This window comes from Camelus ferus, chromosome 26 (assembly GCF_009834535.1).
Source record: "Camelus ferus isolate YT-003-E chromosome 26, BCGSAC_Cfer_1.0, whole genome shotgun sequence".
Taxonomy (NCBI): Eukaryota; Metazoa; Chordata; class Mammalia; order Artiodactyla; family Camelidae; genus Camelus; species Camelus ferus.
The window spans coordinates 3,962,221-3,983,978 of NC_045721.1; the positions used below are offsets into that span (position 1 = coordinate 3,962,221).

Consider the following 21,758-nt stretch of genomic DNA (forward strand, 5'->3'; position numbering starts at 1 on the left):
AGAGGAAGACAGTGGGTTCTGAATATATAATTTGAAATGTAGAGCCCATAAGATTTATTGATGGAAGGATAGGGGGTTAAAAAAAAAGAAAAGAATTTCAATCTGTGATTTTGTGTTCAATAATATTTGTGTTTGCTTCTATTATTATTTAATTTATATTCATTTATTCAACAAAATATTAACTAATTAAATTGTACCTATGTTCTTGGCAGAGTGGAAGGTGCTAAGTCAATCTACCTTGTCTTTAATTTACTAAGCTTCAAAAAAGCCAAATAATGGGTGAAACAAAGCTTACGTGGATTACTTAAACATATTCCCTGTGAGTGGAGTCTTCTGTATTAGGAAAGCATTTATTCAATGCAAAAAGTTTTTAAAAAATTGTAAAATATAAAACTTAAATCTTACCCGAATATCTGAAGAATAAGAATTCATAGATCCTTGATTATACAAATAAACCATGAAATTATCTGCTAAAAAAAATCTGAATATAAAAAAGTGACAGAATTTTAAAAGTTATTCTTTTTGAAACATATAAGGCAGCAGTCAGCAAAATTAACACTCTTAAGCCAAATCTGACATACCTTTGTATTTGTAAATAACATTTTATTGGAACACAGCCACACCCATTCACTTATGTATGGCTTATGGCAGCTTTCATGCTACAACAGCAGAGCTGAGTCATTCTGACAGAGGCAGTATGGCCCTCAAAGCCTAAAATATTTATTATCTGGGCCTTTGGAGAAAAAGTTTGTCAATCTCTGACAAAGGTGGTATTTTCTTTTGACATGTACGTAATTTTTATTCAAAGCAATACACATTTACTCAAAATAATTTTCCCATCTTAATATACTCCTTTATAAAGAAAATAAGGAGAAGGGACTACAAATTGAGAGGAAATTTTTAAATTTACAAAGATGTGAAACAGATGTAAGATGAGGAGAGTTTCCTATTCTTTCATTCCTTCTCAGTGTTACTCTCAGGAATATGTACAACTCTAATGAAGTGGAAGAGTGTTCTGTAAAAGTCGTACTAAGCAGAACACAGGTATTGAAGCTACAAGTCTGAGTTCAACCTTCTCTGGCATCACTCCCTGTGTGTACTACGCTAGTTTAGTTATGCTCACTCTTCAACCCAGTCTAAGGCAACCACCCAGACTAGCCTCTGCCGGGAATCCTCCACTAGAACTCGTGTCACATGGTTACTAATGACCTCCTTGTTGTCATATCCAAGAGAAAGTTTGAGTCAAGTAGACCTACCCTGATGCAGTCCACACTGTTGGCCACAATCCCTTCTTTAAACCATCCATTCTTCAACTTCCATCATACCATTTACCCCCGTTTCCCACCTATCTTTCTGTCTCCTTTCACAAGCCCCTTCATCTGGATCCTTACTTCTTCACTTAATGTTTCCATCACATTCAATTCTATGTTGTTTTTCCATCTCATCATTAACATTCACCCCCGCTTCTACATCTTGTTCATTTCTGGTGCCTTGTTTATACCTATATAAAAAGTTGGCTCTGAAACACACCTCTCTCCCATGACCTAAACTAAATCTAACTGGCTATTTGGGGTCTTTTGTGGTTCCATACAGATTTTAGAATTATTTGTTCTAGTTCTGTGAAAATGGGGTATTTTGACAGGGATTGCACTGAATCTGTAGATTACCTTGCTTAGTAATATGGACATTTTAACAATATTCATTCTTAAATGCATAAGCATGGTATATCTTCCCATTTAGTGTGTTCTCTTACGTTTCTTTTATCAATCTCTTACAGTTTTCAGAGTACAGGTCTTTCACCTCCCTTCATTGAATTTATTCCCAGATATTTTTTCTTTTGATGCAATTGTAAACGGGATTGATTTCTTTTTCTGATATTTCATTATTAGTGTATAGAAATGCAACAGATTTCTGTACATTAATTTTGTATCCTGCAGCTTTACTGAGTAAATTCATTAGTTCTAATAGTTTTTTTGGTGGCATCTTTAGGGTTTCTACAGTATCATGCCATCTGCAAATAGTGACAGTTTTAGTTCTTCCCTTCCATTTTGGATATATTCTATTTCTTTTTAATTGCTGTGGTTAGGACTTCCAATACTGTGTTGGATGAAAGTGGTGAGAGTGGGCATCCTTATCTTGTTCCTGATCTTACAGGAAAAGCTTTCAGTGGTGAGTACTATGATAGCTGTGGGTTTGTCATAAATAACCTTTACTATATAAGTGAAGGGGATTAAGAGGTACAACCTATCAATCATAAAATAAACAAGTCATAGAGATACAATGTACAGCACAGGGAATATAGTCAATAATAATGTAATTGTAGGGCTTGTGATCTATAAAAATGTAGAATCCCCATATTGTACACCTGAAACTACTATAACATTGTACGTCAACCATACCTCAATCACTCTCTCAAACTGCCAACTGGACATTTTTCCTGGATATCCCACAAGCACTTCACATCCAACTTTTCCAAAAATGAGCCCGTATTTCCCGACATAGATCTGTTCTTCTCCTTCACTGCCCCACCAAATCTCTGCTACCACTATGCCTAATCTGTTATCTAATCTTTTTTCTGCCACCTCAGTATGTCTCAAAAAAGAAAAGAAAGGAAAAAAGAAAGAACTCTTATATGGTCATAGTTCTGCTTCTCATTATTTCTTATATAAGTTTTTGGCAATAGCTTCTGTATGTCATTATGCTGATATATTATGCAGCTAGTTTCCAAGAATGGAGTACACACATGCCCTCTCCATCTTCCAAGCTCCAGACCCTCTATTTCTTACCACTGTTGGTAGTCCTGATACAATATTCAAATGCAATATGAGTTCTCGCTTTCCCTCTTCTGTGCTTGAAAAGTTCTTTGTATTGTTATTTACTACTCTTTTCCCTTCTGTCTAAAGGAGTAGATTAACTTTTCTGTTACCCAATGCTACTCCTTGGCACCTAACAACATAATGAATTGCTTGTTATAATTCTCTCTTTAAGAAACTTCCTCTCAGCCAAAATACTTGGTTTTTTCTTTCTTAAAAAAGCATTCATATGAAACTCTTTTTTCTTTTTTCTCTGCTGAACTTTTTTTTAAAGCCATTTTCACTTAACACTTTTGGTTTCTCACAATTCACCTCTCCCTAATACGATGTAGTCTAGTTCTACACCCAAAATTTAATTGAACCTGACCTCTTGAAAGTCACAAATTGCTTTTAAGCCAGACTTTCTCAACTGGGTTTCTATCAAAGAATTAAACCCTATAGAAAGTTATTTAAATTATTTTGCTGTTCTCTTAGAGATGGTACATAGCTGGTACTATTTTCCATAAACTATTCACCAGCTCCGACAATACTGTATGATCTAATTTCTATATTAAATCCCTTATTTCATATTCCTGGTGGTGAGCCTGCCTCCCTGATCAAACCCTAACTGATATCATCACTTAAAGACTTACTTCTTTCTTATTGTGACATCCTGCTCTGATTACATAAGTCCAGCTATTTCTGCTAACTTAAGATCATATAGATTAATCTTCAGGAGGTGAGTCTCTATTTTTCTTGTTCCTAACTTCTCTATTCACAGAAGACTACGTGAGGCATCATAGGAGAGCATCTGTTCACCTGAGACAACTAAAAACTTTTAGTAACAACTATATTATTGCTCGAGTTTTTTTTTAAGTAAATAAATTCATATAAAATAAAATTAAATCCAAAACTAAAGAATAAAAAGATTACCTTTGCTTAAGGTGTACAGTATATGGTTTCTCACTTATTGGAATAATATAGGACACCTGTTCCTAGAGAATCCAGAACAACTGAGAGTGAAGACAAGTGTAATAGAAGAAGCAAAACAATGATTTTACATAATTTTACACTAATTTATTCCTTCAAATCATGCTTAAAATGTATGACTATGTATGATTTAAAATCTGCAACAATATATCAAAAATTATAGTATTTATTTATTATATAATCCATCCTTACTATTTCCACAAAAATAAGCCCAATCTAAGGAGTAATATAGCACTAGAAATCTATGTGTAACTGAATTTTAAACTCTTCTGAAAGGAAAGACCATGTGCCATGCTGTAGTGTCTGTTCAGGTAGCATCTTGGGATAATAAGGTACTCTACATCAGTGAACCTTACTCTATTGAGCAAAACAATTATTTACTTTAACCATTTTCTTGGAATGTATGGCCTGTTTCCTATACTTCTAAACAGAAGATTACTGAACAAAATTTGGTATTTTTCTTGATTCAATCACTACTATTCTCAAGTTAAAACATGGATGGCAGTAAGTTGCAATATCAATTGGTTGGTGAACCTATGTGATAAGATTTTATCCTGCAAAAGAGAACATGAGAAAAACAAGATTTAGAGCATCATTGAAAAGAAAACTTTGCTAAAGCAAAAAACCAAAAAGACATGAATACCAGAATACAGTGGTATCTCAAGAGTTGGGGAACCAACAACCCAAACTGAAATTACAAAGTAAGTCTGGCCAGAGACTGCGGATTGAAAATTATAGCTGAAAATTTCCCAAACCTGAAAAGGAAACATAAATCTGGGTGCAGGAAGCACAGAGGGCCACAAGCAAGACGAACCCAAAGAGATACACATGAAGACATAATATAATTAAAATGGCAAAAGGTGAAGATAAAAAGAGAATTTAAAAGGCAGCAAGAGAAAGATAGTCATATACAAGGGAACTCCCATAGGCTATCAACTGGTTATTCTGCGGAAACTTTGCAGGCCAGAAGGGAGTGACATTATATATTTAAAGTCCTGAAAGGGAAAAACCTGCAAACTAGGATACTATACTGAGCAAAGTTATCATTTAGAATTGGAAGAGAAATAAATTCTTAGACAAGCAAAACTAAAAGTGTTCATCAATATCAAACTTGCTGTAAGTGAAATGTTAAAGGTTTCCCTAAGTTGGAAAGAAAGGCTGTAATAAGAACTAAGAATCTACAAGAAAGGAAAAATCCCACTAGGAAAGGCAAATATATAGGATAGGCTGAGGATCAACAACTTAAATAAACTAGTATGAAGATTAAAAGACAAAAATTATAAAATCAAATACAAGTGCACAGTATATGGTTTCAGTAACAGGATAAACATGGAGATGTAAAATATGTCATCAAAAACACAAAATTTGGGGGAGGGAAGTAAACAGTGTAGCTTTTTAAAAATGTGTTTGAACTTAAAGGAGTACCTGTTTAAAATAAGTAGATATAGTTATAGGTCACCATATATGAACCCCATGGTAACCACAAATCAGAAACCTACAATAGATACACAAAAACTACAGAGAAAGGAACACAAACATAACAATAAAGAAAATCATCAAACCACAAGGGAAGAAACTAAAAGAAGAAATAGAGAGAAAACTACAAAAACAACCAGAAAACAAGTAACAAAATGGCAATAAGTATAACTTATCAATAATTACTTTAAGTGTCAATGGGTTAAATGGCCCAATCAAAAGACACAAGATGGCTAATGGTATTTAAAAAAAAAAAAAGACCCATCTATATGCTGCTAACAAGAGAATCACTTCAGAGCTAAACACATATGCAGACTGAAAGTGAAAGGATGGGAAAAGATATTTCATGCAAATAGAGAGACAAGAAAGTGGGGTAGCAATACTCGCATCAAATAAAATAGACTTCAAAACAAAGTATATAACAAAAGACAAAGAAGGGCATTATATATTGATAAAAGGATCAGTAAAAGGATACTATATATAACATATATGCAATTAATATTGGAGCACCTGTATGAGGTGCATATGTTTTTATATAAACTGTATATATTCTATATTTATATAAATATATAAAACAAATAATAACATACATAAAAGGAGGAAGTTAGAATAATACAATAATAGTAAGGCACTTAAAAAATCCCACTTACATCAATGGACAAAGTCATCCAGACAGAAAATGAACAAGAAAACAGTGGTCTCCAATGACAAAATTACCAGTTGTACTTAATAGATATCTACAGGACATTCTATTCAAAGTCATCAGAATATACACTCTTTTCAAGCACACAATGATAATTCTCCAGGATAGATCACACGCTAGTCCATAAAACAGGTTTCAACAATTTAAGGATAAAAATTATATCAAGCATTTTTTTCCAACCACAACATTATAAAACTAGAAATCAATTACAGGAAGAAAAATGGAAAAAGCACAAACATATGGAGACTAAACAACATGCTACTTAAAAAACAATGGGTCAGTGAGGAAATTGAAGAGAAATCAGAAAATAACTCAATACAAATAAAAATAAAAACACAACTTTCCAAAATCAGTTCTAAGAATCAGGATGCAGCAAAATCAGCTCTAAGAAGTAAGTTTATAGCAATACAGGCCTACCTCAAAAAATAAGAAAAACATCATCTAAAGAAATCAGAAAAAGAAAAACAAACAAAGACCAAAGTCAGCAGATGGAAGGAAATAATAAAGATCAGAGAGGAAATAGAGATAAAAAATAAAAAAGATCAATGAAACCAAGAGCTGATTTTTTGTAAAGATAAATAAAACTGATGAATGTTTCACCAGGCTTATGAAAAAACAAAAGAGGAGACCCAAATAGACAAAATCAGAAATGAAAGAGGAGAAGTAACAACCAATATTATAGAGATACAAAAAAAATCATAATACAATACTACAAACAGGTATAGGCCAACAAACTGGACAACTTAGAAAACAAATTCCTAGAAACATACAACCTTCCAAGACTGAATCAGAAAAAAATAGACAAGCTGAACAGACAGACCACTATTAGTGAAACTGAATTTGTAATTTAAAAAAACCTCCTAGCAAACAAAAGTCCAGGACTAGACAGCTTCACAGGGGAATTCTACCAAACATATAAAGAAGACCTAATACCTATCCTTCTCAAACTATTTCCAAAAACTGAAGAGAATGGAACACCCCCAAATTAATTATGTAAGGCCATCATCACCCTGATATCAAAACTATACAAAGACACTACAAAAAAAATTACAGCCCAACATCTCTAGTGGATATGGAAGTAAAAGTCCTCAGCAAAATATTAACAGACCAAATACAACAATATATAGAAAAGATCAAACACCATTATCAAGTGGGATTTAGTCTAGGAATGCAAGGATGGTTCAATATTTTCAAATCAATTTGATACACCACATTAACCAAAAGAAGCATAAAAATCACATATTATCTCAATTAATGCAGAAAATCCATTTAACAAAATTCAACGTCCATCAATGATACAAACTAAGAAAAGGTAATATAGAAGGAACATATCTTAACATAATAAAGGCCATTTATAACAAACCCACAGCTAACAACATGCTCAAAGTTGAAAAGCAGAACACTTTTCCTCTAAAATCAGGAATAGGACAAGGATGCCCACTCTCACAAAGCAAAAAAAACAAAAAACCAAACAAACAAAAACCCAAACAACCTCCTTAAAAAATCGTCAGAAGACCTGAACAGACATTTTCCAAAAAAGATTAACAGATGGCCAACAGGTACATGAAAAAATACTCAGTATCACTAATCATGAGGAAAATGTAAGTCAAAACCACAATGAGATACCATTGTTGTACATTCAGTATTATATACATTTGTTTGTTTTATTTTTTAGATTCCACATATAAGTGATAACATAAGAGTATTTGTCTTTACTTGACTGACTTATTTCACTAAGCAAAATAATCTCTAAGTCCAACTACTTTGTTACAAATGGCAGAATTTCATTCTTTTTTATGGCTAAGTAATATTCCATCATATATAGTCATATCTGTGTGTGTGTATATATCTTTCTCGTTCATCTATTGATGGACACTCAGGTTGCCTCCATGTCTTGGCTATTGTAAATAATGCTGCTAAGAACACTGGAGTGCATGAAACTTTTCAAATTAGTGTTCTGTGGATTTTTTGGATATATACATAGAAGCAGAATTACTTGATTACATGGTAGTTCTATTTTTAGTTTTCTGAGGAACTTCCAACTGTTTTCCATGGTGGCTATACCACATATACAAACAAAAACAGACTCATAGGCATAGAGAACAAGTTAGTGGTCATCAGCAGGGAGAGGGAAGAGGGAAGGGGCAAGACAGGAAGGAGGAAGGGATTAAAAGGTACAAACTAGTATGTATAAAATAAACAACAAGATTATACTCTACAACACAGGGATACATGGCCATTATTTTGTAATAACTTTAAATGGAGTATAATCTATTATAATATTGAATCACTACATTGTACACCTGAAACTATTATAAATCAACTATATTGCAAATTAAAATAAATGAATAAGTCAGGGGATGTAATGTACACATAGGGAATTATAGTCAATAATAGTATAAGAAACAAAAATGAAATATCACCTCATACTTGTCAGAATGGCTCTCATCAAAAAGTCTACAAATAACAAATATTGGCAAGGATGTGGAGAAACAGAAAACAGATCAGCAGTTACCAAGGGCTGAGCATGGAAACAGAGAAGAACTGCAAATAGGCATGCAGGAACTTTTTAAAACAATAGAAATACTCTAAAACTGGATTGTGGTAATGTTCACATAATTCTGTTTATGTACTAATAATCATTGTACACTTACAATGGGTGAATTCTGTGGTGTATAATTATATCTCATTAAAACTGTGGTGTATAATTATATCTCATTAAAACTGTTAAAATGAAGCGTTATCAAAAGATTGGCACTTATAAGCAAGGCTTGCTTTTTGTATTTCTTTTTTTCCTCCTGAAATACTTAGTATGTAGTTATGCACACAAGTCCAGAGAAATATCTGGTAAATAAATAAATGAATAAAGTATCTCCCTTTCTAACAAAAATAACAGAATAAAGCATTTATACTCTCTGAGAACTGGTAGGTGCAAGGGTAAAGATTAAGGAAGAAGGTTTCAGTAAAAGATGTTCTCCTTAACCATTTTGGAGAAAACTATTCTCTTCACATGAATTATCTAGACACCATTCAGATAAGACCCTAATTCTTTTATATTATATTCTGTATTTGAATTTTAAGGATAGTTTTATCATGAGGAAACAATAAATGTTAAACAGAACATTCTGATTTATATATTTGCTTTTACCATCAAAACTTTTAATTCCTTAACAGTAGTAATATTGGTTACTTATATTCATACTACAATGGAATTGATATGTTTCATTGCTATATAATAAAAATAAGAAATTTCATATAACAATATTGACCATAAAAAATCTCTCACATTTTCTGAATTACCACTTGTATTTGCTTGGATTTTCTCTGGATATATGATTTGTAGAAATGAATTTTGAAAACCTGAAAAAAGAAAATAAACAGTTAATAACTTTTTTAAACCTGACTAAATATGTGTTCAGTTTCTTTCATAAAATGCACTTATGCAAATGAGTCATTACTGTGTATTCCTATAAAATCTTGAAAACATTTAAAGACAGACAAGATATGAAATACCAAAAGTAGTGCAGAGAAAGATATTCAACTTATACAAAATTTGCTGTTCCTGAATAAAACAGAACAAATGGATTAAAAAATAATCAAATATATTCTTCAAGAAAACTTTCCTGAAATAAAAAATTTTAAACAATAGACTGGAAAGTACACTGAATTTCAGGAATAAGTGATAATAATTAATTAAAACTGAGACATAATCTACTAAAGTTATCTGAATTCTAAGATAAAGAATTTTATGGGTATATGAGCAGAAAGAAAAAAAAAGAAAATCATAAGGAGAGAAAAGCAGATTGGGTTGAGATTTTTTTGAAATAGTACACAATGTTAAAAAACTGAAGAACTATGTCTAAAAAAAAATCTTCAGTAAAAGTGTGAATCCAGGAATTTTATACCCCAAGAAACTGTCATTCAAATATAGAGACAAAAGACACCTATTTACAAGCAAATGTTCAAGCAAAATAGTTCATATGTGCCTGTCACAAAAGGCAAACTTCTGCCAGTAAAGCTATCAATTGAGTTAAGGTAAAAGGCTTAGTAGTGAGCTTTAAATAAACCTAAATACAGAATAGAAGCCAAAACAATGGTTGGAGTCATGGTTATTTAACAGGATGCAAGTGAAATATGATAAATATTGACAAATGTAAACAAAACAAAAACTCTTTCAGAATTTCAATAATTGTTAGATTTTTTAATTTCTTCGTGTAAGGAAATACTCCAAAAAGTTTTGAGAACCACTGTATTTAAATATTGTAGGTGTTATGATAAAGATATATCCCCCCAGAAAATTTCGTGTTGAAGCTCTAATCTCTAAAATTGTATTTAGAAGTGGGACCTTTGGCAGGTAATGAAGTTGTGAAGGTGGGTCTTTCATGATGGGATTAGCACCTTTATAAGAGACAACAGCGAGTTTGCTCTCTCTGCCCACAAAGAGGTCATGTGAGTACACAGCAAGAAGGGAACGGTCTGTAAGCCAGGAAAAGAGACCTCACCAGATCCCCATTTGGTACAGCACCCTGATCTCAGACTTCCACCTCCAGAACTAAGAGAAAATAAATTTCTGTTGTTTAAGCCACCCAGTCTGGGGTATTTTGTTACCAGGGCAGTCTGAGCTCAGCAGCACAGAATGTAATAGCAAAATGACTGGAAACAATCCAACGGTCCATTAATATGAAAACTGGCTAATAAATCGTGATGACAACCACAGAACACTATGCAGATGGAGGAGGAAAACAAAACACAAAAAAACATTCCACATACTGGATACGGAACGGCAAGACTCTAAACAGTGTATAAAAAGGAAGGAAATGAGAACATTTAATCTTAAATTTTTACTTACATCTAAATCTCCACTAATACCCTTTAAATGTTTGAGGACTCTTTATATCTGTTCCTCCTATTCTGTCATAATGCACCTTCGTCAGTGTCGGCACAGCAGACATTGAATATATATATTCTTTTGTATGGCAGGACACATTATTACTGCATGCAGGGCAAGTTATTATCTTGGAACAAATGATATCTGAGTAAAGTCCATTTGGGGGAGTCTGAGTGGAGTTCATCAAATTTCTGAGGGTACTTTTGAGCGCAATAAATTCTGAGGTATTTTTGTGAAGCGCGAAACAGACCTACAAAAAAGGCTGTTCCAAACCCAGATTCAGAGTCTGGGATCTGCCTTCGAGCTTACTGAAATTATATTTCTCTCTCGAGTCACCTCTCTACCCCGACGCAGCGCCTGAGAGGCCTGGCGTCCAGAAGTGACAGGGCAAAAGGAACCAAAAAGCAGGGAAAGGCCCCGGGTTTTTCATTCCAGTTGGGACGCAGTTTGACCAAAAGTAGTTACACGTTGAAAGAAGGGTAAGAAAACTCTTCCTCTGCCCCACACGGGGGAAACAGGGCCTCCACGACAGGCTTACCAGGTCTTGACGTTAGCAAGCCACGGAGCCCCGCCAGCAGCACCATTAGGCGGAACATGGTGTGGCTTCTCGGCTTCGAGCGGCGACAAAGCCCAGCGGCCGTTGGCCGTTGGTGGGCGGAGTTCTCGCGAGACCACGGCGACCGCGGGAGCGCCCGACACTCAGCGTCCAACGCACCAGTCGCCGGCCGTGTGCTCCCGCCTGCAGGTTGGTCCGTCTGGGTCTAAGTGGCGCTCTTTTCCCAGTGGCCCGCAGTTCATCCGGAGTTACCCGACCACCCCAGCGCTCTCTGTCGCGATCGTCGTCCCTCACAGACCTTTCGCTTCTTGTGGATGGAGCTAGAACACATATATTGTGCGCTGTTTTGTATCAGACGCGTCTAGGTGTTTTAAAAGACGTACTCTCTGAATTTAAAACTCCGCGCTCGCGCGCGCGCACGCACACACACACGAATTACACATTCATATTTACTAAAACTGGTGGTTTTAATTAAAAAAAAAAAAGCCAGATACATAAAAATGATTCCAAGAAAGGGGAAAGTGAGATTTTGGTATCTTCGGAAAGTACCGTCTGAGGTTTTTCCCACACCCACTGCCCAAATACACCTTGTAACCAGGCTGTGTACTTCTTACTTCAATCATTGTGGTTGTCCCCAGACTTTCAGCAAAAATCCATGTGATGGCTTTTTCTTGTTCAGTAACTTCTTGGTACAATGCATATTCATTCATTCACGTAGTGAATGAGATGGACAAGATTCTTGCCCATGATTACGGTACATACGTTCCAGTAGAAAATTCTAGCCACGTACCTCAACACAGTATTCAAAATTTTCTAAATTCGGAACCCAGGCTGCTGCCTCTTTTCTCCTATTCCCCAGTGCAAAGACCACTGATTTCTGGTCTTCCCTGAATTAACATCGTCTACTCCCTCGGACTGCAATGCCTCCTCCCTCCTAGCCTCACCTTCCGGTCTCTACCTATATGCACTATCTTTAATTCTTTTCAAATCCCAAAGAAGGAATTAATCTCTCGTACCAATTAACAGAACGACAGACACAAACTAAAAGTTCCCGTGGTAACGCTGAAAAGCTCACTTGGGGAAGCAACACATCTGAACTGACCATTGATATGTGATTTTAAGGCTGCATAGGATTTCGACAGGGTAATCTAAGCCTGAAAAAGCATATCAGAAACACGGCAACAAAAATACAGTTAGCCCCTCGGTATCCAAGGGGAGATGGGTTCCAGGATCCATGGTGGATACACAAATCCCCAGAAACCGAGGTTCCAGCATTGGCCCTCCAGCTTCGCATCCGCAGATTCAACCAACCACAGATTTGTTTGCCATCTGCGGTTAGCTGAATCCCCGGATGTGAACCTACGGCTAGGGAGTGCCACTAAATTTACTGGGGCGGGGGAATCAACTTACAAGTGCATTTGCACAGTTCAAACCCACGTGGTTCAAGGGTCAACTGTATACACCTAGCTTGTATATCAACAGGAACAGACAATGCTAGATTAACACTTCTTTTAATGGATAGTTGAGCCAAAAGCCTGTTTCGTCTTGCTTCACAGCATTGGAACCATTACTGTAAATGCTTCGACTTGTCAATTAGTGTTAAGTATTTTTAATGAACTTCTAGTTACTGTATTTCTTTCTTATTTCCTTCTTCTGAAACTTTCCTGTTTAAATCTTTAAAAGAGCAGACTTTACATTGTTCTTGCGTATATGGCTCTCTCTATAAACGGAGGCATGTCCCATCCAGAACTTATCTATCACAGTACCTAACGTGGTACCTGCAAGATGATAGTCTCAGTAAACATTTATAGAATGTAGTAAAATCTGACTTGTGCTTAGAAAACCTGGATTGTGCTTAACCATATGGTTAGAGACCCAGGCATCTTCTTGATAGAAAGGGAAAATGCAGTAACTTGAACAGTTCAATTTGTCAACATAGTCATACACTGTCAAAGTTACAATTTATTTTTGATTACTAAAATATCTTTAGCAGATGGCAAGGAAGCCCTTTAATATTTTTCAAATTTTGTAGTGGCATCTATGCCCAAGAAAGTTTATAATTTTTAATAACAATCCAAGATAAGTCAAAGATATACCTAAGTGAAAAGCATATAAAATATGTAAAAATATGTATAAAAGCAAAAGAAGTTTAGATTGATCAAGTGGTCTTTTAGAAAAACTTTCTAAATATTCAAAGATCCAAGGAATTATCTAATTCTGAGAAAAGTTTTAAGTGCAGTTAATATAATAACAACTGTAAAATTTCAGTGATATGAATTATAATTGCAAAAACTGGGTCTGTATCAGTGAAAAGAACATTTTTAATCATATATTAATTCATTCAGAGATTTAAATTAAATGAAGAATCTTAATTTGGGATTGTTTACAATTTTTAATATATACCTGATGGTTAAAATAATGTACCATCTTCAGAGGACTGAGATGTGTCTTTTTCAAAACTAATCTGTCTTCCTTTAATAACAAAAAGCCATTGTTCATAATTTGGCAGAAGTCTGGAAACTCAATGAGATGGTTTGTGTAAATATTTAACTTGTAGTTTTATCTAAAACTAGTATAATGTTTTAATTAATAAGGTTATAAATAGCTGAGTATTTAAGAGGTTACTGGGTGACACAAATTAGAATTTCAAGTATTTTATTTATTGTAAATCTTATATTTGTATATGTATTTATACACAAACCAAAATTTTTTTTGAAAAACTAATGAAATTCAGTTAATAAACTTATTAATAAACTTTATTATGAAAGGTTATGAAAAAATTTTAGGTGCTTAAATTTTTATCGTGCATATCATTTCTTCCATGGTAAAAATTCATTTTTAATCACAGCTGGGACAATAACTCACAGACACCACACTAACTTTTCGCACTTATCTAAGAAAACCTTTTCGTCCTCCCTTTCTCCACTCTAATTCCTTTAAAAATATTACTGTCAAGTGAAACATTATCAAGCACAACTTAGTAAATGTAAACATTCTAAATTGTATTAATAACAGGTTTTGAAGTTTCAGATTTTGGACTTAAAGTGCATATGAAATTCTCAAGTGGTTCTATGATAGTTCAATTGATGGAAGATATTATAATTGCTCCTGCTTTTAATTATAGCCATGAATCAACAGCATATCTGATTAGTTCTATTAAATACTTCGTACCTTAAAGTTTATAATTTATTTAAAATAATGCTATTGTAAAAGGATGCTATGCTTTAACATGATCCATATAGAAATTCTATTATTAAATTAACTTTCCTAATATTCATGATCCATAGATAGACCCATAGAATCTATTACCCATAGAATCCACAGAATCATTTATCCATAGAATGTTCATAAAAGTGGAAGATAATAACACACACATTTTTAGTGTGTTCTGCACTTTTAAAAAAATATTATGATATCTTAATTGTGGGTTCTGTGCGTTCTTCTGAAAACAGAATATTCCTTTATTCATGTAGTGAATAAGACAGACAAGATTTCTAGCACAGGATGGTTAGTCCATGCGAGATGAGAAATATTAGATATTATCGGCAGCTAATTTGTTGGTTTTCATAGGTATTAGATTATTACACATTCAACCAGAAACTACATTAATGATAACTAAGGTCAAAATTCAGAATTACATTTAAGCACACAGTGACAAAATTTAAACCAATATAGTTAATTTGAAATCCATTACAGTAACATGTTCAAATAACATAATCCATGTCAGGTGCATTAACCTCACAGATGACTGAATACAGCATATTCAGTAATGGAAATGAAAATGTTATTCTAAATTCCCTGGCTTCACTGCGTTTCTTCTATTTCTCATTTCCCACGACTCAAGTTCTGTTTTTCTGTATTAATAAAGTTTGTTTTGTGGTATTTTGTCTTCATTCATAATTGCAGCAGGAAGAAAGGCTTTTCAAGAAAATATCAGGAAAAAAAATATTAGCTCAGTTCCCTGAAGATATCTGCAAAATGAAAGGTAACAAAAAAAAAAAAAAAAAAATCAAGCGAGGGAACTATATAAAGGAGGTGGAGGAGCAGGACGAGCAGGAATTATATTTCCCTGAGTTGTTACTTTCGGTTGTGGTGGAGGTGGCCTGTGAAGGGGGAAAAAAACAGTTAATCGTATGTTTCGACTGAATAAAACAATGCTACATTCATTACAAGCCCAACATAACACCATCCTTAAAGCACTGACAATTCTTAAGGGTATATTATATCCTGAGATTATTATCTTTTTAATTATAATTCTTTCTTTTTCCTTTTTTATTTTAATTTTTTTGGAGGGGTAGGAGGTAATTAGCTTTATTTATTTATTTGTTTAGCTTTTTTTTTTTTCAGTGGCGGTACTGGGGATTGAACCCAGGACCTTGTGCATACTAAACTATTCTGAGATTACTATGAATCTGATATATAATGGTCAAAGGTCTCCCATCAGAGTCTAAAATGGAGTAACTACCTTAACGTAATGCTGATTTATAATCAACGATGTATATAGGATCTGCTTTACATGATTTTGAAAAGGAGAGTCCATGAAATTGAGAAGAAAAATGATAAAAGACAAGTGAAGACACCATGTGGATTAAGTACCTCTTATGCTATAAGGATTTAAGGGCAGCAAATTACTACAAAGTGTAAACCTTGCATATATACATAGAGCTGAAGATTCCAGCTCTCTCAAATATAATTTCCACTCGGAGAATTAAACCTCCTATGACGTCTATACCCACTCTTTTCAATCTTTACACTTTAACCTGTGGATACCATCTTCCTTAACCTCTTCATCCAATTCTAGTATATCTCTACTCCAATAACCTACTAGAACTTTACCTGGTGAATATCGATCTCACAGTTTATATACTCTTTGGATGCTCTGTTGGATTCAATGCACTCTTATCTCACATTAAGACTATACCTGAGGACACTACTCAGTGTTGCAATTCAATTGTAACTTGGAGGATTTTTGGGGGGCGGGAAGGGTGAGATGTATTTTATGTGATACAGAATGTAATAAATTTTCTCCTGTCTTGGTGATGTTAAGCCCATCCATGGAGTCTTTAATTTCAGTCCTTGTGTTTTTCAGTTCCAGAATTTCCATCTGATTCCTTCTTTAGGGTTTTAAGCTCAGCACACCTAGTTCTATCCTGAAATTCTTAATCTTAACTATGAATTCCATGACATAATCATTACAGTGACTTTAAAGCCTGTGCCTGATAACTATTAACTGGATACCCTTTGAGTCTGCTTTTCTTGGGATTAGTCACATTTTCTTTTCTTACATATCTGGCTTTTTAAACCAGGGGCAAAACAAATCAAATGTAAGCAAAGTCACAAAAAGACAAATACTATATGATTCCCCTTAGGTGAAGTTCCTAGAGACATCAAAATCATAGAGACAGACAATAGGATGGTGGTTGCCAGGGGCTGGAGGAGGGAGAATGCGGAGTTGGTGATTTAAAAAAAAAAAAAAAAACTGTAAGAAGTAAGTTGAGGCTCTGGTTCACCCTTACCCATGGGGTTCTAACACAAAGCCTGGGATATTCGCCAGGGTACCACCTTCTTGGCAGGGCTCCTCAGCTTCCTAACCTCTCATGTTCAGAACAGGCAGATACAATTGAGAACAGAAAAATGGTCCCAAAAACTGAGATCATCTCTGGACCGTCTTCCTCTCCTGAACCATAGCCCCATAATCCCTCATCTCTTTGGTAGTTTTCTGACGCCTTCACACACATATTTTCTTACATTGTCTAGCTTTTCTGGATGTTCCTAACAGAAAGTCTGGACCAGCCTGTCTGATTTCCCATTGCTGGCTATTTTAAAGGTCCTTGCTCTGAATCTTACGGACACCAAAGGCTACAACAGCTGTTGATTGTCTTGTTTGGGCCTCTTTAAAATTTCATTTTGACACTGCATTAACATGACAAAAGTTAGATAAAAGTTCTTACAAGCTTTACTGCAAGTTGTGCTCCATCTAAACTATTGGCAATAAATACCTGGTCCTAAATTAAATTAAAATACAGGGGAGCTATTTAGACATTAACCCTGGGTTCTATTCTGGTCAAAAAATCTAAACAAATTCACTTCAGACCTTGATGGGAATGGCTGAGGCTGCTTGGCTGCATAAGTTGGTACTGGAAATCTGTTTGCAGATACAGGCTAAAAAGGAAAAAAAAAATTACCACAATGCATTCATAAATACATTTTCTATAAGTTTATTTTCCATATAAAAGTAATTCCTATTTTTTTAAAAAACCAATGAATGGACAACTTATAATGCTGACATTTTAAAATATTTTGCTTAGTCAACATATCTTTGCCACTGAATGCAGAATACTTAATCCTTTTAAGACTGTATTTTTTCAATTCAATAATAATGAATAATAATCTTGGCCCTGATCAACTACATTATTGAAATGAAACACATTTCCCATGTCCAGATATCTTATTTAATAAAATCTTCCAAAAATGTATTGCCAATCTTATACAGTACTTAACTGATACTATAAATACCACTAGTTTACAACCCTTGACTTTAGAATTCATGATGTTCTTCCTTGTCAAGGTAGTTGAAATAAAATTTTACAATAAAGTGAGACTCTATAACCACAAGTAAGAAAGTCAAAGTAAGTATTTTTCAAATATCACATTACATGAGGAAAAGTTAGGGACAAATCAGATAGAATTACTAATCACTGCTGACGTGATCTGGACCACAATGTTCTCCACTATATACTGTTATTTCCTCAAGCTCTCTGAGTGGCAGAATACGCAGAGTCAGAAAACATTCTCTGGGTCCTGCTATGGAAAAGGTGCTCGAGCACCTGCTATTTTTTCGCCCCACAGAGTGATTTACTTGTTCTGTGAAAATGGAGAAAGGATGCAAAAAAACAAAACAAAACAAAATATCCCTTGCCACCAAGCCATAGGAACAGCACTTTAAAGGGATAAACTCCACTTCCTGAAACTTATATAACATATACTTTTACATATATGGAAAGACCTATGTACAAGGAAGCCTGATGCTGCATTTTCTGTGCTAACAAGATTTGAAATAACCTGTTTTTAAATTTATGGTCAATCTATAAGATGGAGTGGTATGCAGTTATGGAAAACAATGGGGTACATACTCATTACTCACAAACAGCAGACTAAAATGTTCCAAGCAGAGAGAATCTAAAGTTAAAACAAGTTCATATTGTACAGCACAGGGAACTATATTCAATATCTTGTAGTAACTTATGGTGAAAAAGAATATGAAAATGAATATATGTATGTTCATGTATGACTGAAACATTACGCTGTACACCAGAAATAGACACAACATTGTGAACTGACTATACTTCAATAAAAATATAAACAAAAAATTTTAAAAATTAAAAATAAAGAAAAATAAAATAAAATGCTTGTTAAAATATTAAATAGAAATTTTTAAATCCTTGGATGAGTTACTAGGCGGTAAGAAAGATATTCAAGACCAAAAACAGTAAGAAAGCATGGAAGAGTCCAAGTCGCAGCATTTGTCCTGTGAATATCTTCCCATCCTTGGTGGGTTACATTATGCATTTTCAGGTAACACAGACCTAGAAGACAATACTTGGGGCCTGAGTTGGATGGAATGCTGAATGTAAGACCTTATATAAAGCCTAGACCCTGAAGAGCAATATTGTCCCTGGGTTAATTAGATAAACACCTGTCTCAAAGAACAGTGGAGACACTGCTAAGTAGGCCTTGGTACTGATCTATACAAGAACTATATGATATAACAACTGCACTCTTAGGTATAGACCCAAAAAATTGAAAATAGGTACTCAAAACAAGTACAGGTTCATGGCAACATTATACACATTAGGCAAAAGGTGGAAACAACCCAAATGTTCATCAACAGATGAATGAACAAGATGTTATATATACATACAATGGAATGTTAACCTAAAAAAGAAGTTCTCATACATGCTATTACAAGGGATGAACCTTGAAGACACTGTGCTACAGGAAATAAGTCAGACACAAAAGAACAAATATTGTATAATTCCACTTGTATGAGGTACCCAGAATAGGCAAATTCATAGAGACAGAAAATAGAAAAAGACCCCACTAGCCAAAGCAATCTTGAGAAAAAGGAACAAAATAGAAGGCATCACACTTTCTGATTTCAAACTATATATAAGGCTATAGTAATCAAAACAGTATGGTACTGGCATAAAAACAGACACATAGACTAGAGAGCCCAGAAATAAACCCATGCATATACGGTTAATCCATTTACAACAAAGCCAATAAAACACAATGGGGAAAGGACAGTCTCTTCAATAAATGGTGGTGGGAAAACTGGACAGACACATGCAAGAGAATGAAACTGAACCACTATCTTACACCACACACAAACAGTAACTCAAAATGGATTAAGATGATTTTCTGAATGGGACACCAAAAGCAAAGATAAAAAAAGCAAACATAAACAAGTGGCAGGACATCAAACTAAAAAGCTTCTGCACAGCAAAGGGAACCATCAACAAAAGGAAAAGGCAACCTACTGAATGGGAGAAAATACCTGCAAAGCATATATTCCAAAAGGGGTTAATGTCCAAAATATATGAAGAACTCATAAACGTCAATAATAACAACAAAAATGGCCAAAAAATGGGTAGAAAATCTGAATAGACATTTTCCCAAATGGCCAACAGGTTATGAAAAGGTGCTCAACATTACTAATCACCAAGGAATTGTCGTCAAAACATAATGCAATTTCACTTCACACCTGTCAGAATGGCTATTATCTGAAAAGACAAGAAATAACAAGTGTTGGGGAGGATGTGGAGTAAAGGGAACCTTTGTGCGCGGTTGGAGGAATGTAAATTGGTGAAGTCACTATGAAAAACAGTATGGCGGTTCCTCAAAAAAGTAAAAGTAGAATATGATCCGGGAATTCTACTTCTGGGTATTTATCCAAATTAAAAACACTAACTTGTAAAAACATCTGCACCCCCAGGTTCACTGCAGCATTATTTAAAATACCAAATACATGGAAGCAGCCTAAGTGTCCATCTGTGGCATATGTATATATAAGAATATAATTCAACCACCAAAAAAAAAGGAAACCTTGCCATTTGCAACAACACAGATGGACTTGAGGACATGAAGCTAAGTGAAACAAGTAAGACAGAGAAAGACAAATACTATAGGATCTCACTTACATGTGGAATCTCAAAACAAACAAACAAACAAACAAATAACAAGTACCAGACTCAGAGAACAGACTGGAGATTGCCAGAGGCAGGAGAGGGAATGGGTGAAAATAGGTGAAGGTGGTCAAAAGGTACTAATTTCCAGTTATAAAAGAAATAAGTCATGGGGATGTAATGTACAGTGGGGGCTATACTTAGTAATACTGCATTGCATATCTGAAAGCTGCTAAGAGAGTAAATCTTAAAAGTTCTCATCAGAAGAAAAACAATTTGTAACTACGTGTAATGATGACTGTTAACTAGACTTACCATGGTGCTCATTTCATACTATATGTAAATATTGAATCAAGTTATATACTTGAAACTTACATAACGTTATATCTCAATTGTATTTTAATATTTTTAAAAAGTAGAACAGTGGTTTCTTGGTAGGGAAGAATAAGGAGTTACTGTTTCATGGGTACAGAGTTTCTGTTTAAGGTAACGAAAAAGTTTTAGAAATAGATAGCGGTGATGATTGCACAACATTGTGAATGTAATTAATGCCACTGAATTGTAAATTTTAAAGTGGTCAAGATGGCAACTTTTAGGGCATATACATTTTACCACAATAAAAAAAAGAAAAAATATGTCAAAGACAAAAAAAAGAACATATATGCAATTTCCCACTTGTATGTGTACGGACTGTGTGATCATTCTGTACATGTAGTGATGTGGAAACATCTCCAAGATATATGGTTAAGGGGGAAAAGAGCATAAGAATTTTTGTTTCTTTTTTTATAAAGGAAAAAAGGAGAACAGGGAGATTCCATATGTATCCTTCCATATTAGAAGGATATTTAATCACTGTACTTCCACATAATTGGAAAGACTTTAAACATCTGACAATAGCAAGTGTTGGCAAAGATGTAGTTTGACAGGCATGCTCATACACCACTGACGACACCATCACCCAATGGTGTGACCTTTTTGGAAAACAATTTAGCATTTTCTAATAAATATTCACATATCTTTCAACCCAGCAATTAAATTCCTTACATGACTCTAAATCAGAGCTCTCTAACAGAATTTTCTGCAATGATGGAAACATTCTATGTCTGTGGTGTCCGATACCATAGTTAGCGGCCACATGTGATTTACTGAGCATTTAAAATGTCAGTGA

General features: G+C 34.4%; 2 protein-coding genes across 2 annotated transcripts in view; both read right to left on the bottom strand.

The window, feature by feature from the left end:
* ADAM32 (ADAM metallopeptidase domain 32) overlaps nucleotides 1-11,780 on the bottom strand; it is an 81,012-nt gene extending 69,232 nt beyond the window's left edge. Inside the window, exons 1-5 of the mRNA XM_032468655.1 lie at nucleotides 11,388-11,780; nucleotides 9,248-9,321; nucleotides 8,256-8,270; nucleotides 3,726-3,787; nucleotides 406-481 (exon numbers count right to left, since the gene is read on the bottom strand). Of these exons, the coding sequence (XP_032324546.1) occupies nucleotides 406-481; nucleotides 3,726-3,787; nucleotides 8,256-8,270; nucleotides 9,248-9,321; nucleotides 11,388-11,445 (285 nt within the window). The 5' untranslated portion in view covers nucleotides 11,446-11,780. The remainder of the gene's footprint in view (nucleotides 1-405; nucleotides 482-3,725; nucleotides 3,788-8,255; nucleotides 8,271-9,247; nucleotides 9,322-11,387) is intronic.
* Nucleotides 11,781-14,142: 2,362 nt separating this feature from the next.
* ADAM9 (ADAM metallopeptidase domain 9) overlaps nucleotides 14,143-21,758 on the bottom strand; it is a 69,116-nt gene continuing 61,500 nt past the window's right edge. Inside the window, exons 21-22 of the mRNA XM_014558093.2 lie at nucleotides 17,500-17,567; nucleotides 14,143-15,508 (exon numbers count right to left, since the gene is read on the bottom strand). Of these exons, the coding sequence (XP_014413579.2) occupies nucleotides 15,415-15,508; nucleotides 17,500-17,567 (162 nt within the window). The 3' untranslated portion in view covers nucleotides 14,143-15,414. The remainder of the gene's footprint in view (nucleotides 15,509-17,499; nucleotides 17,568-21,758) is intronic.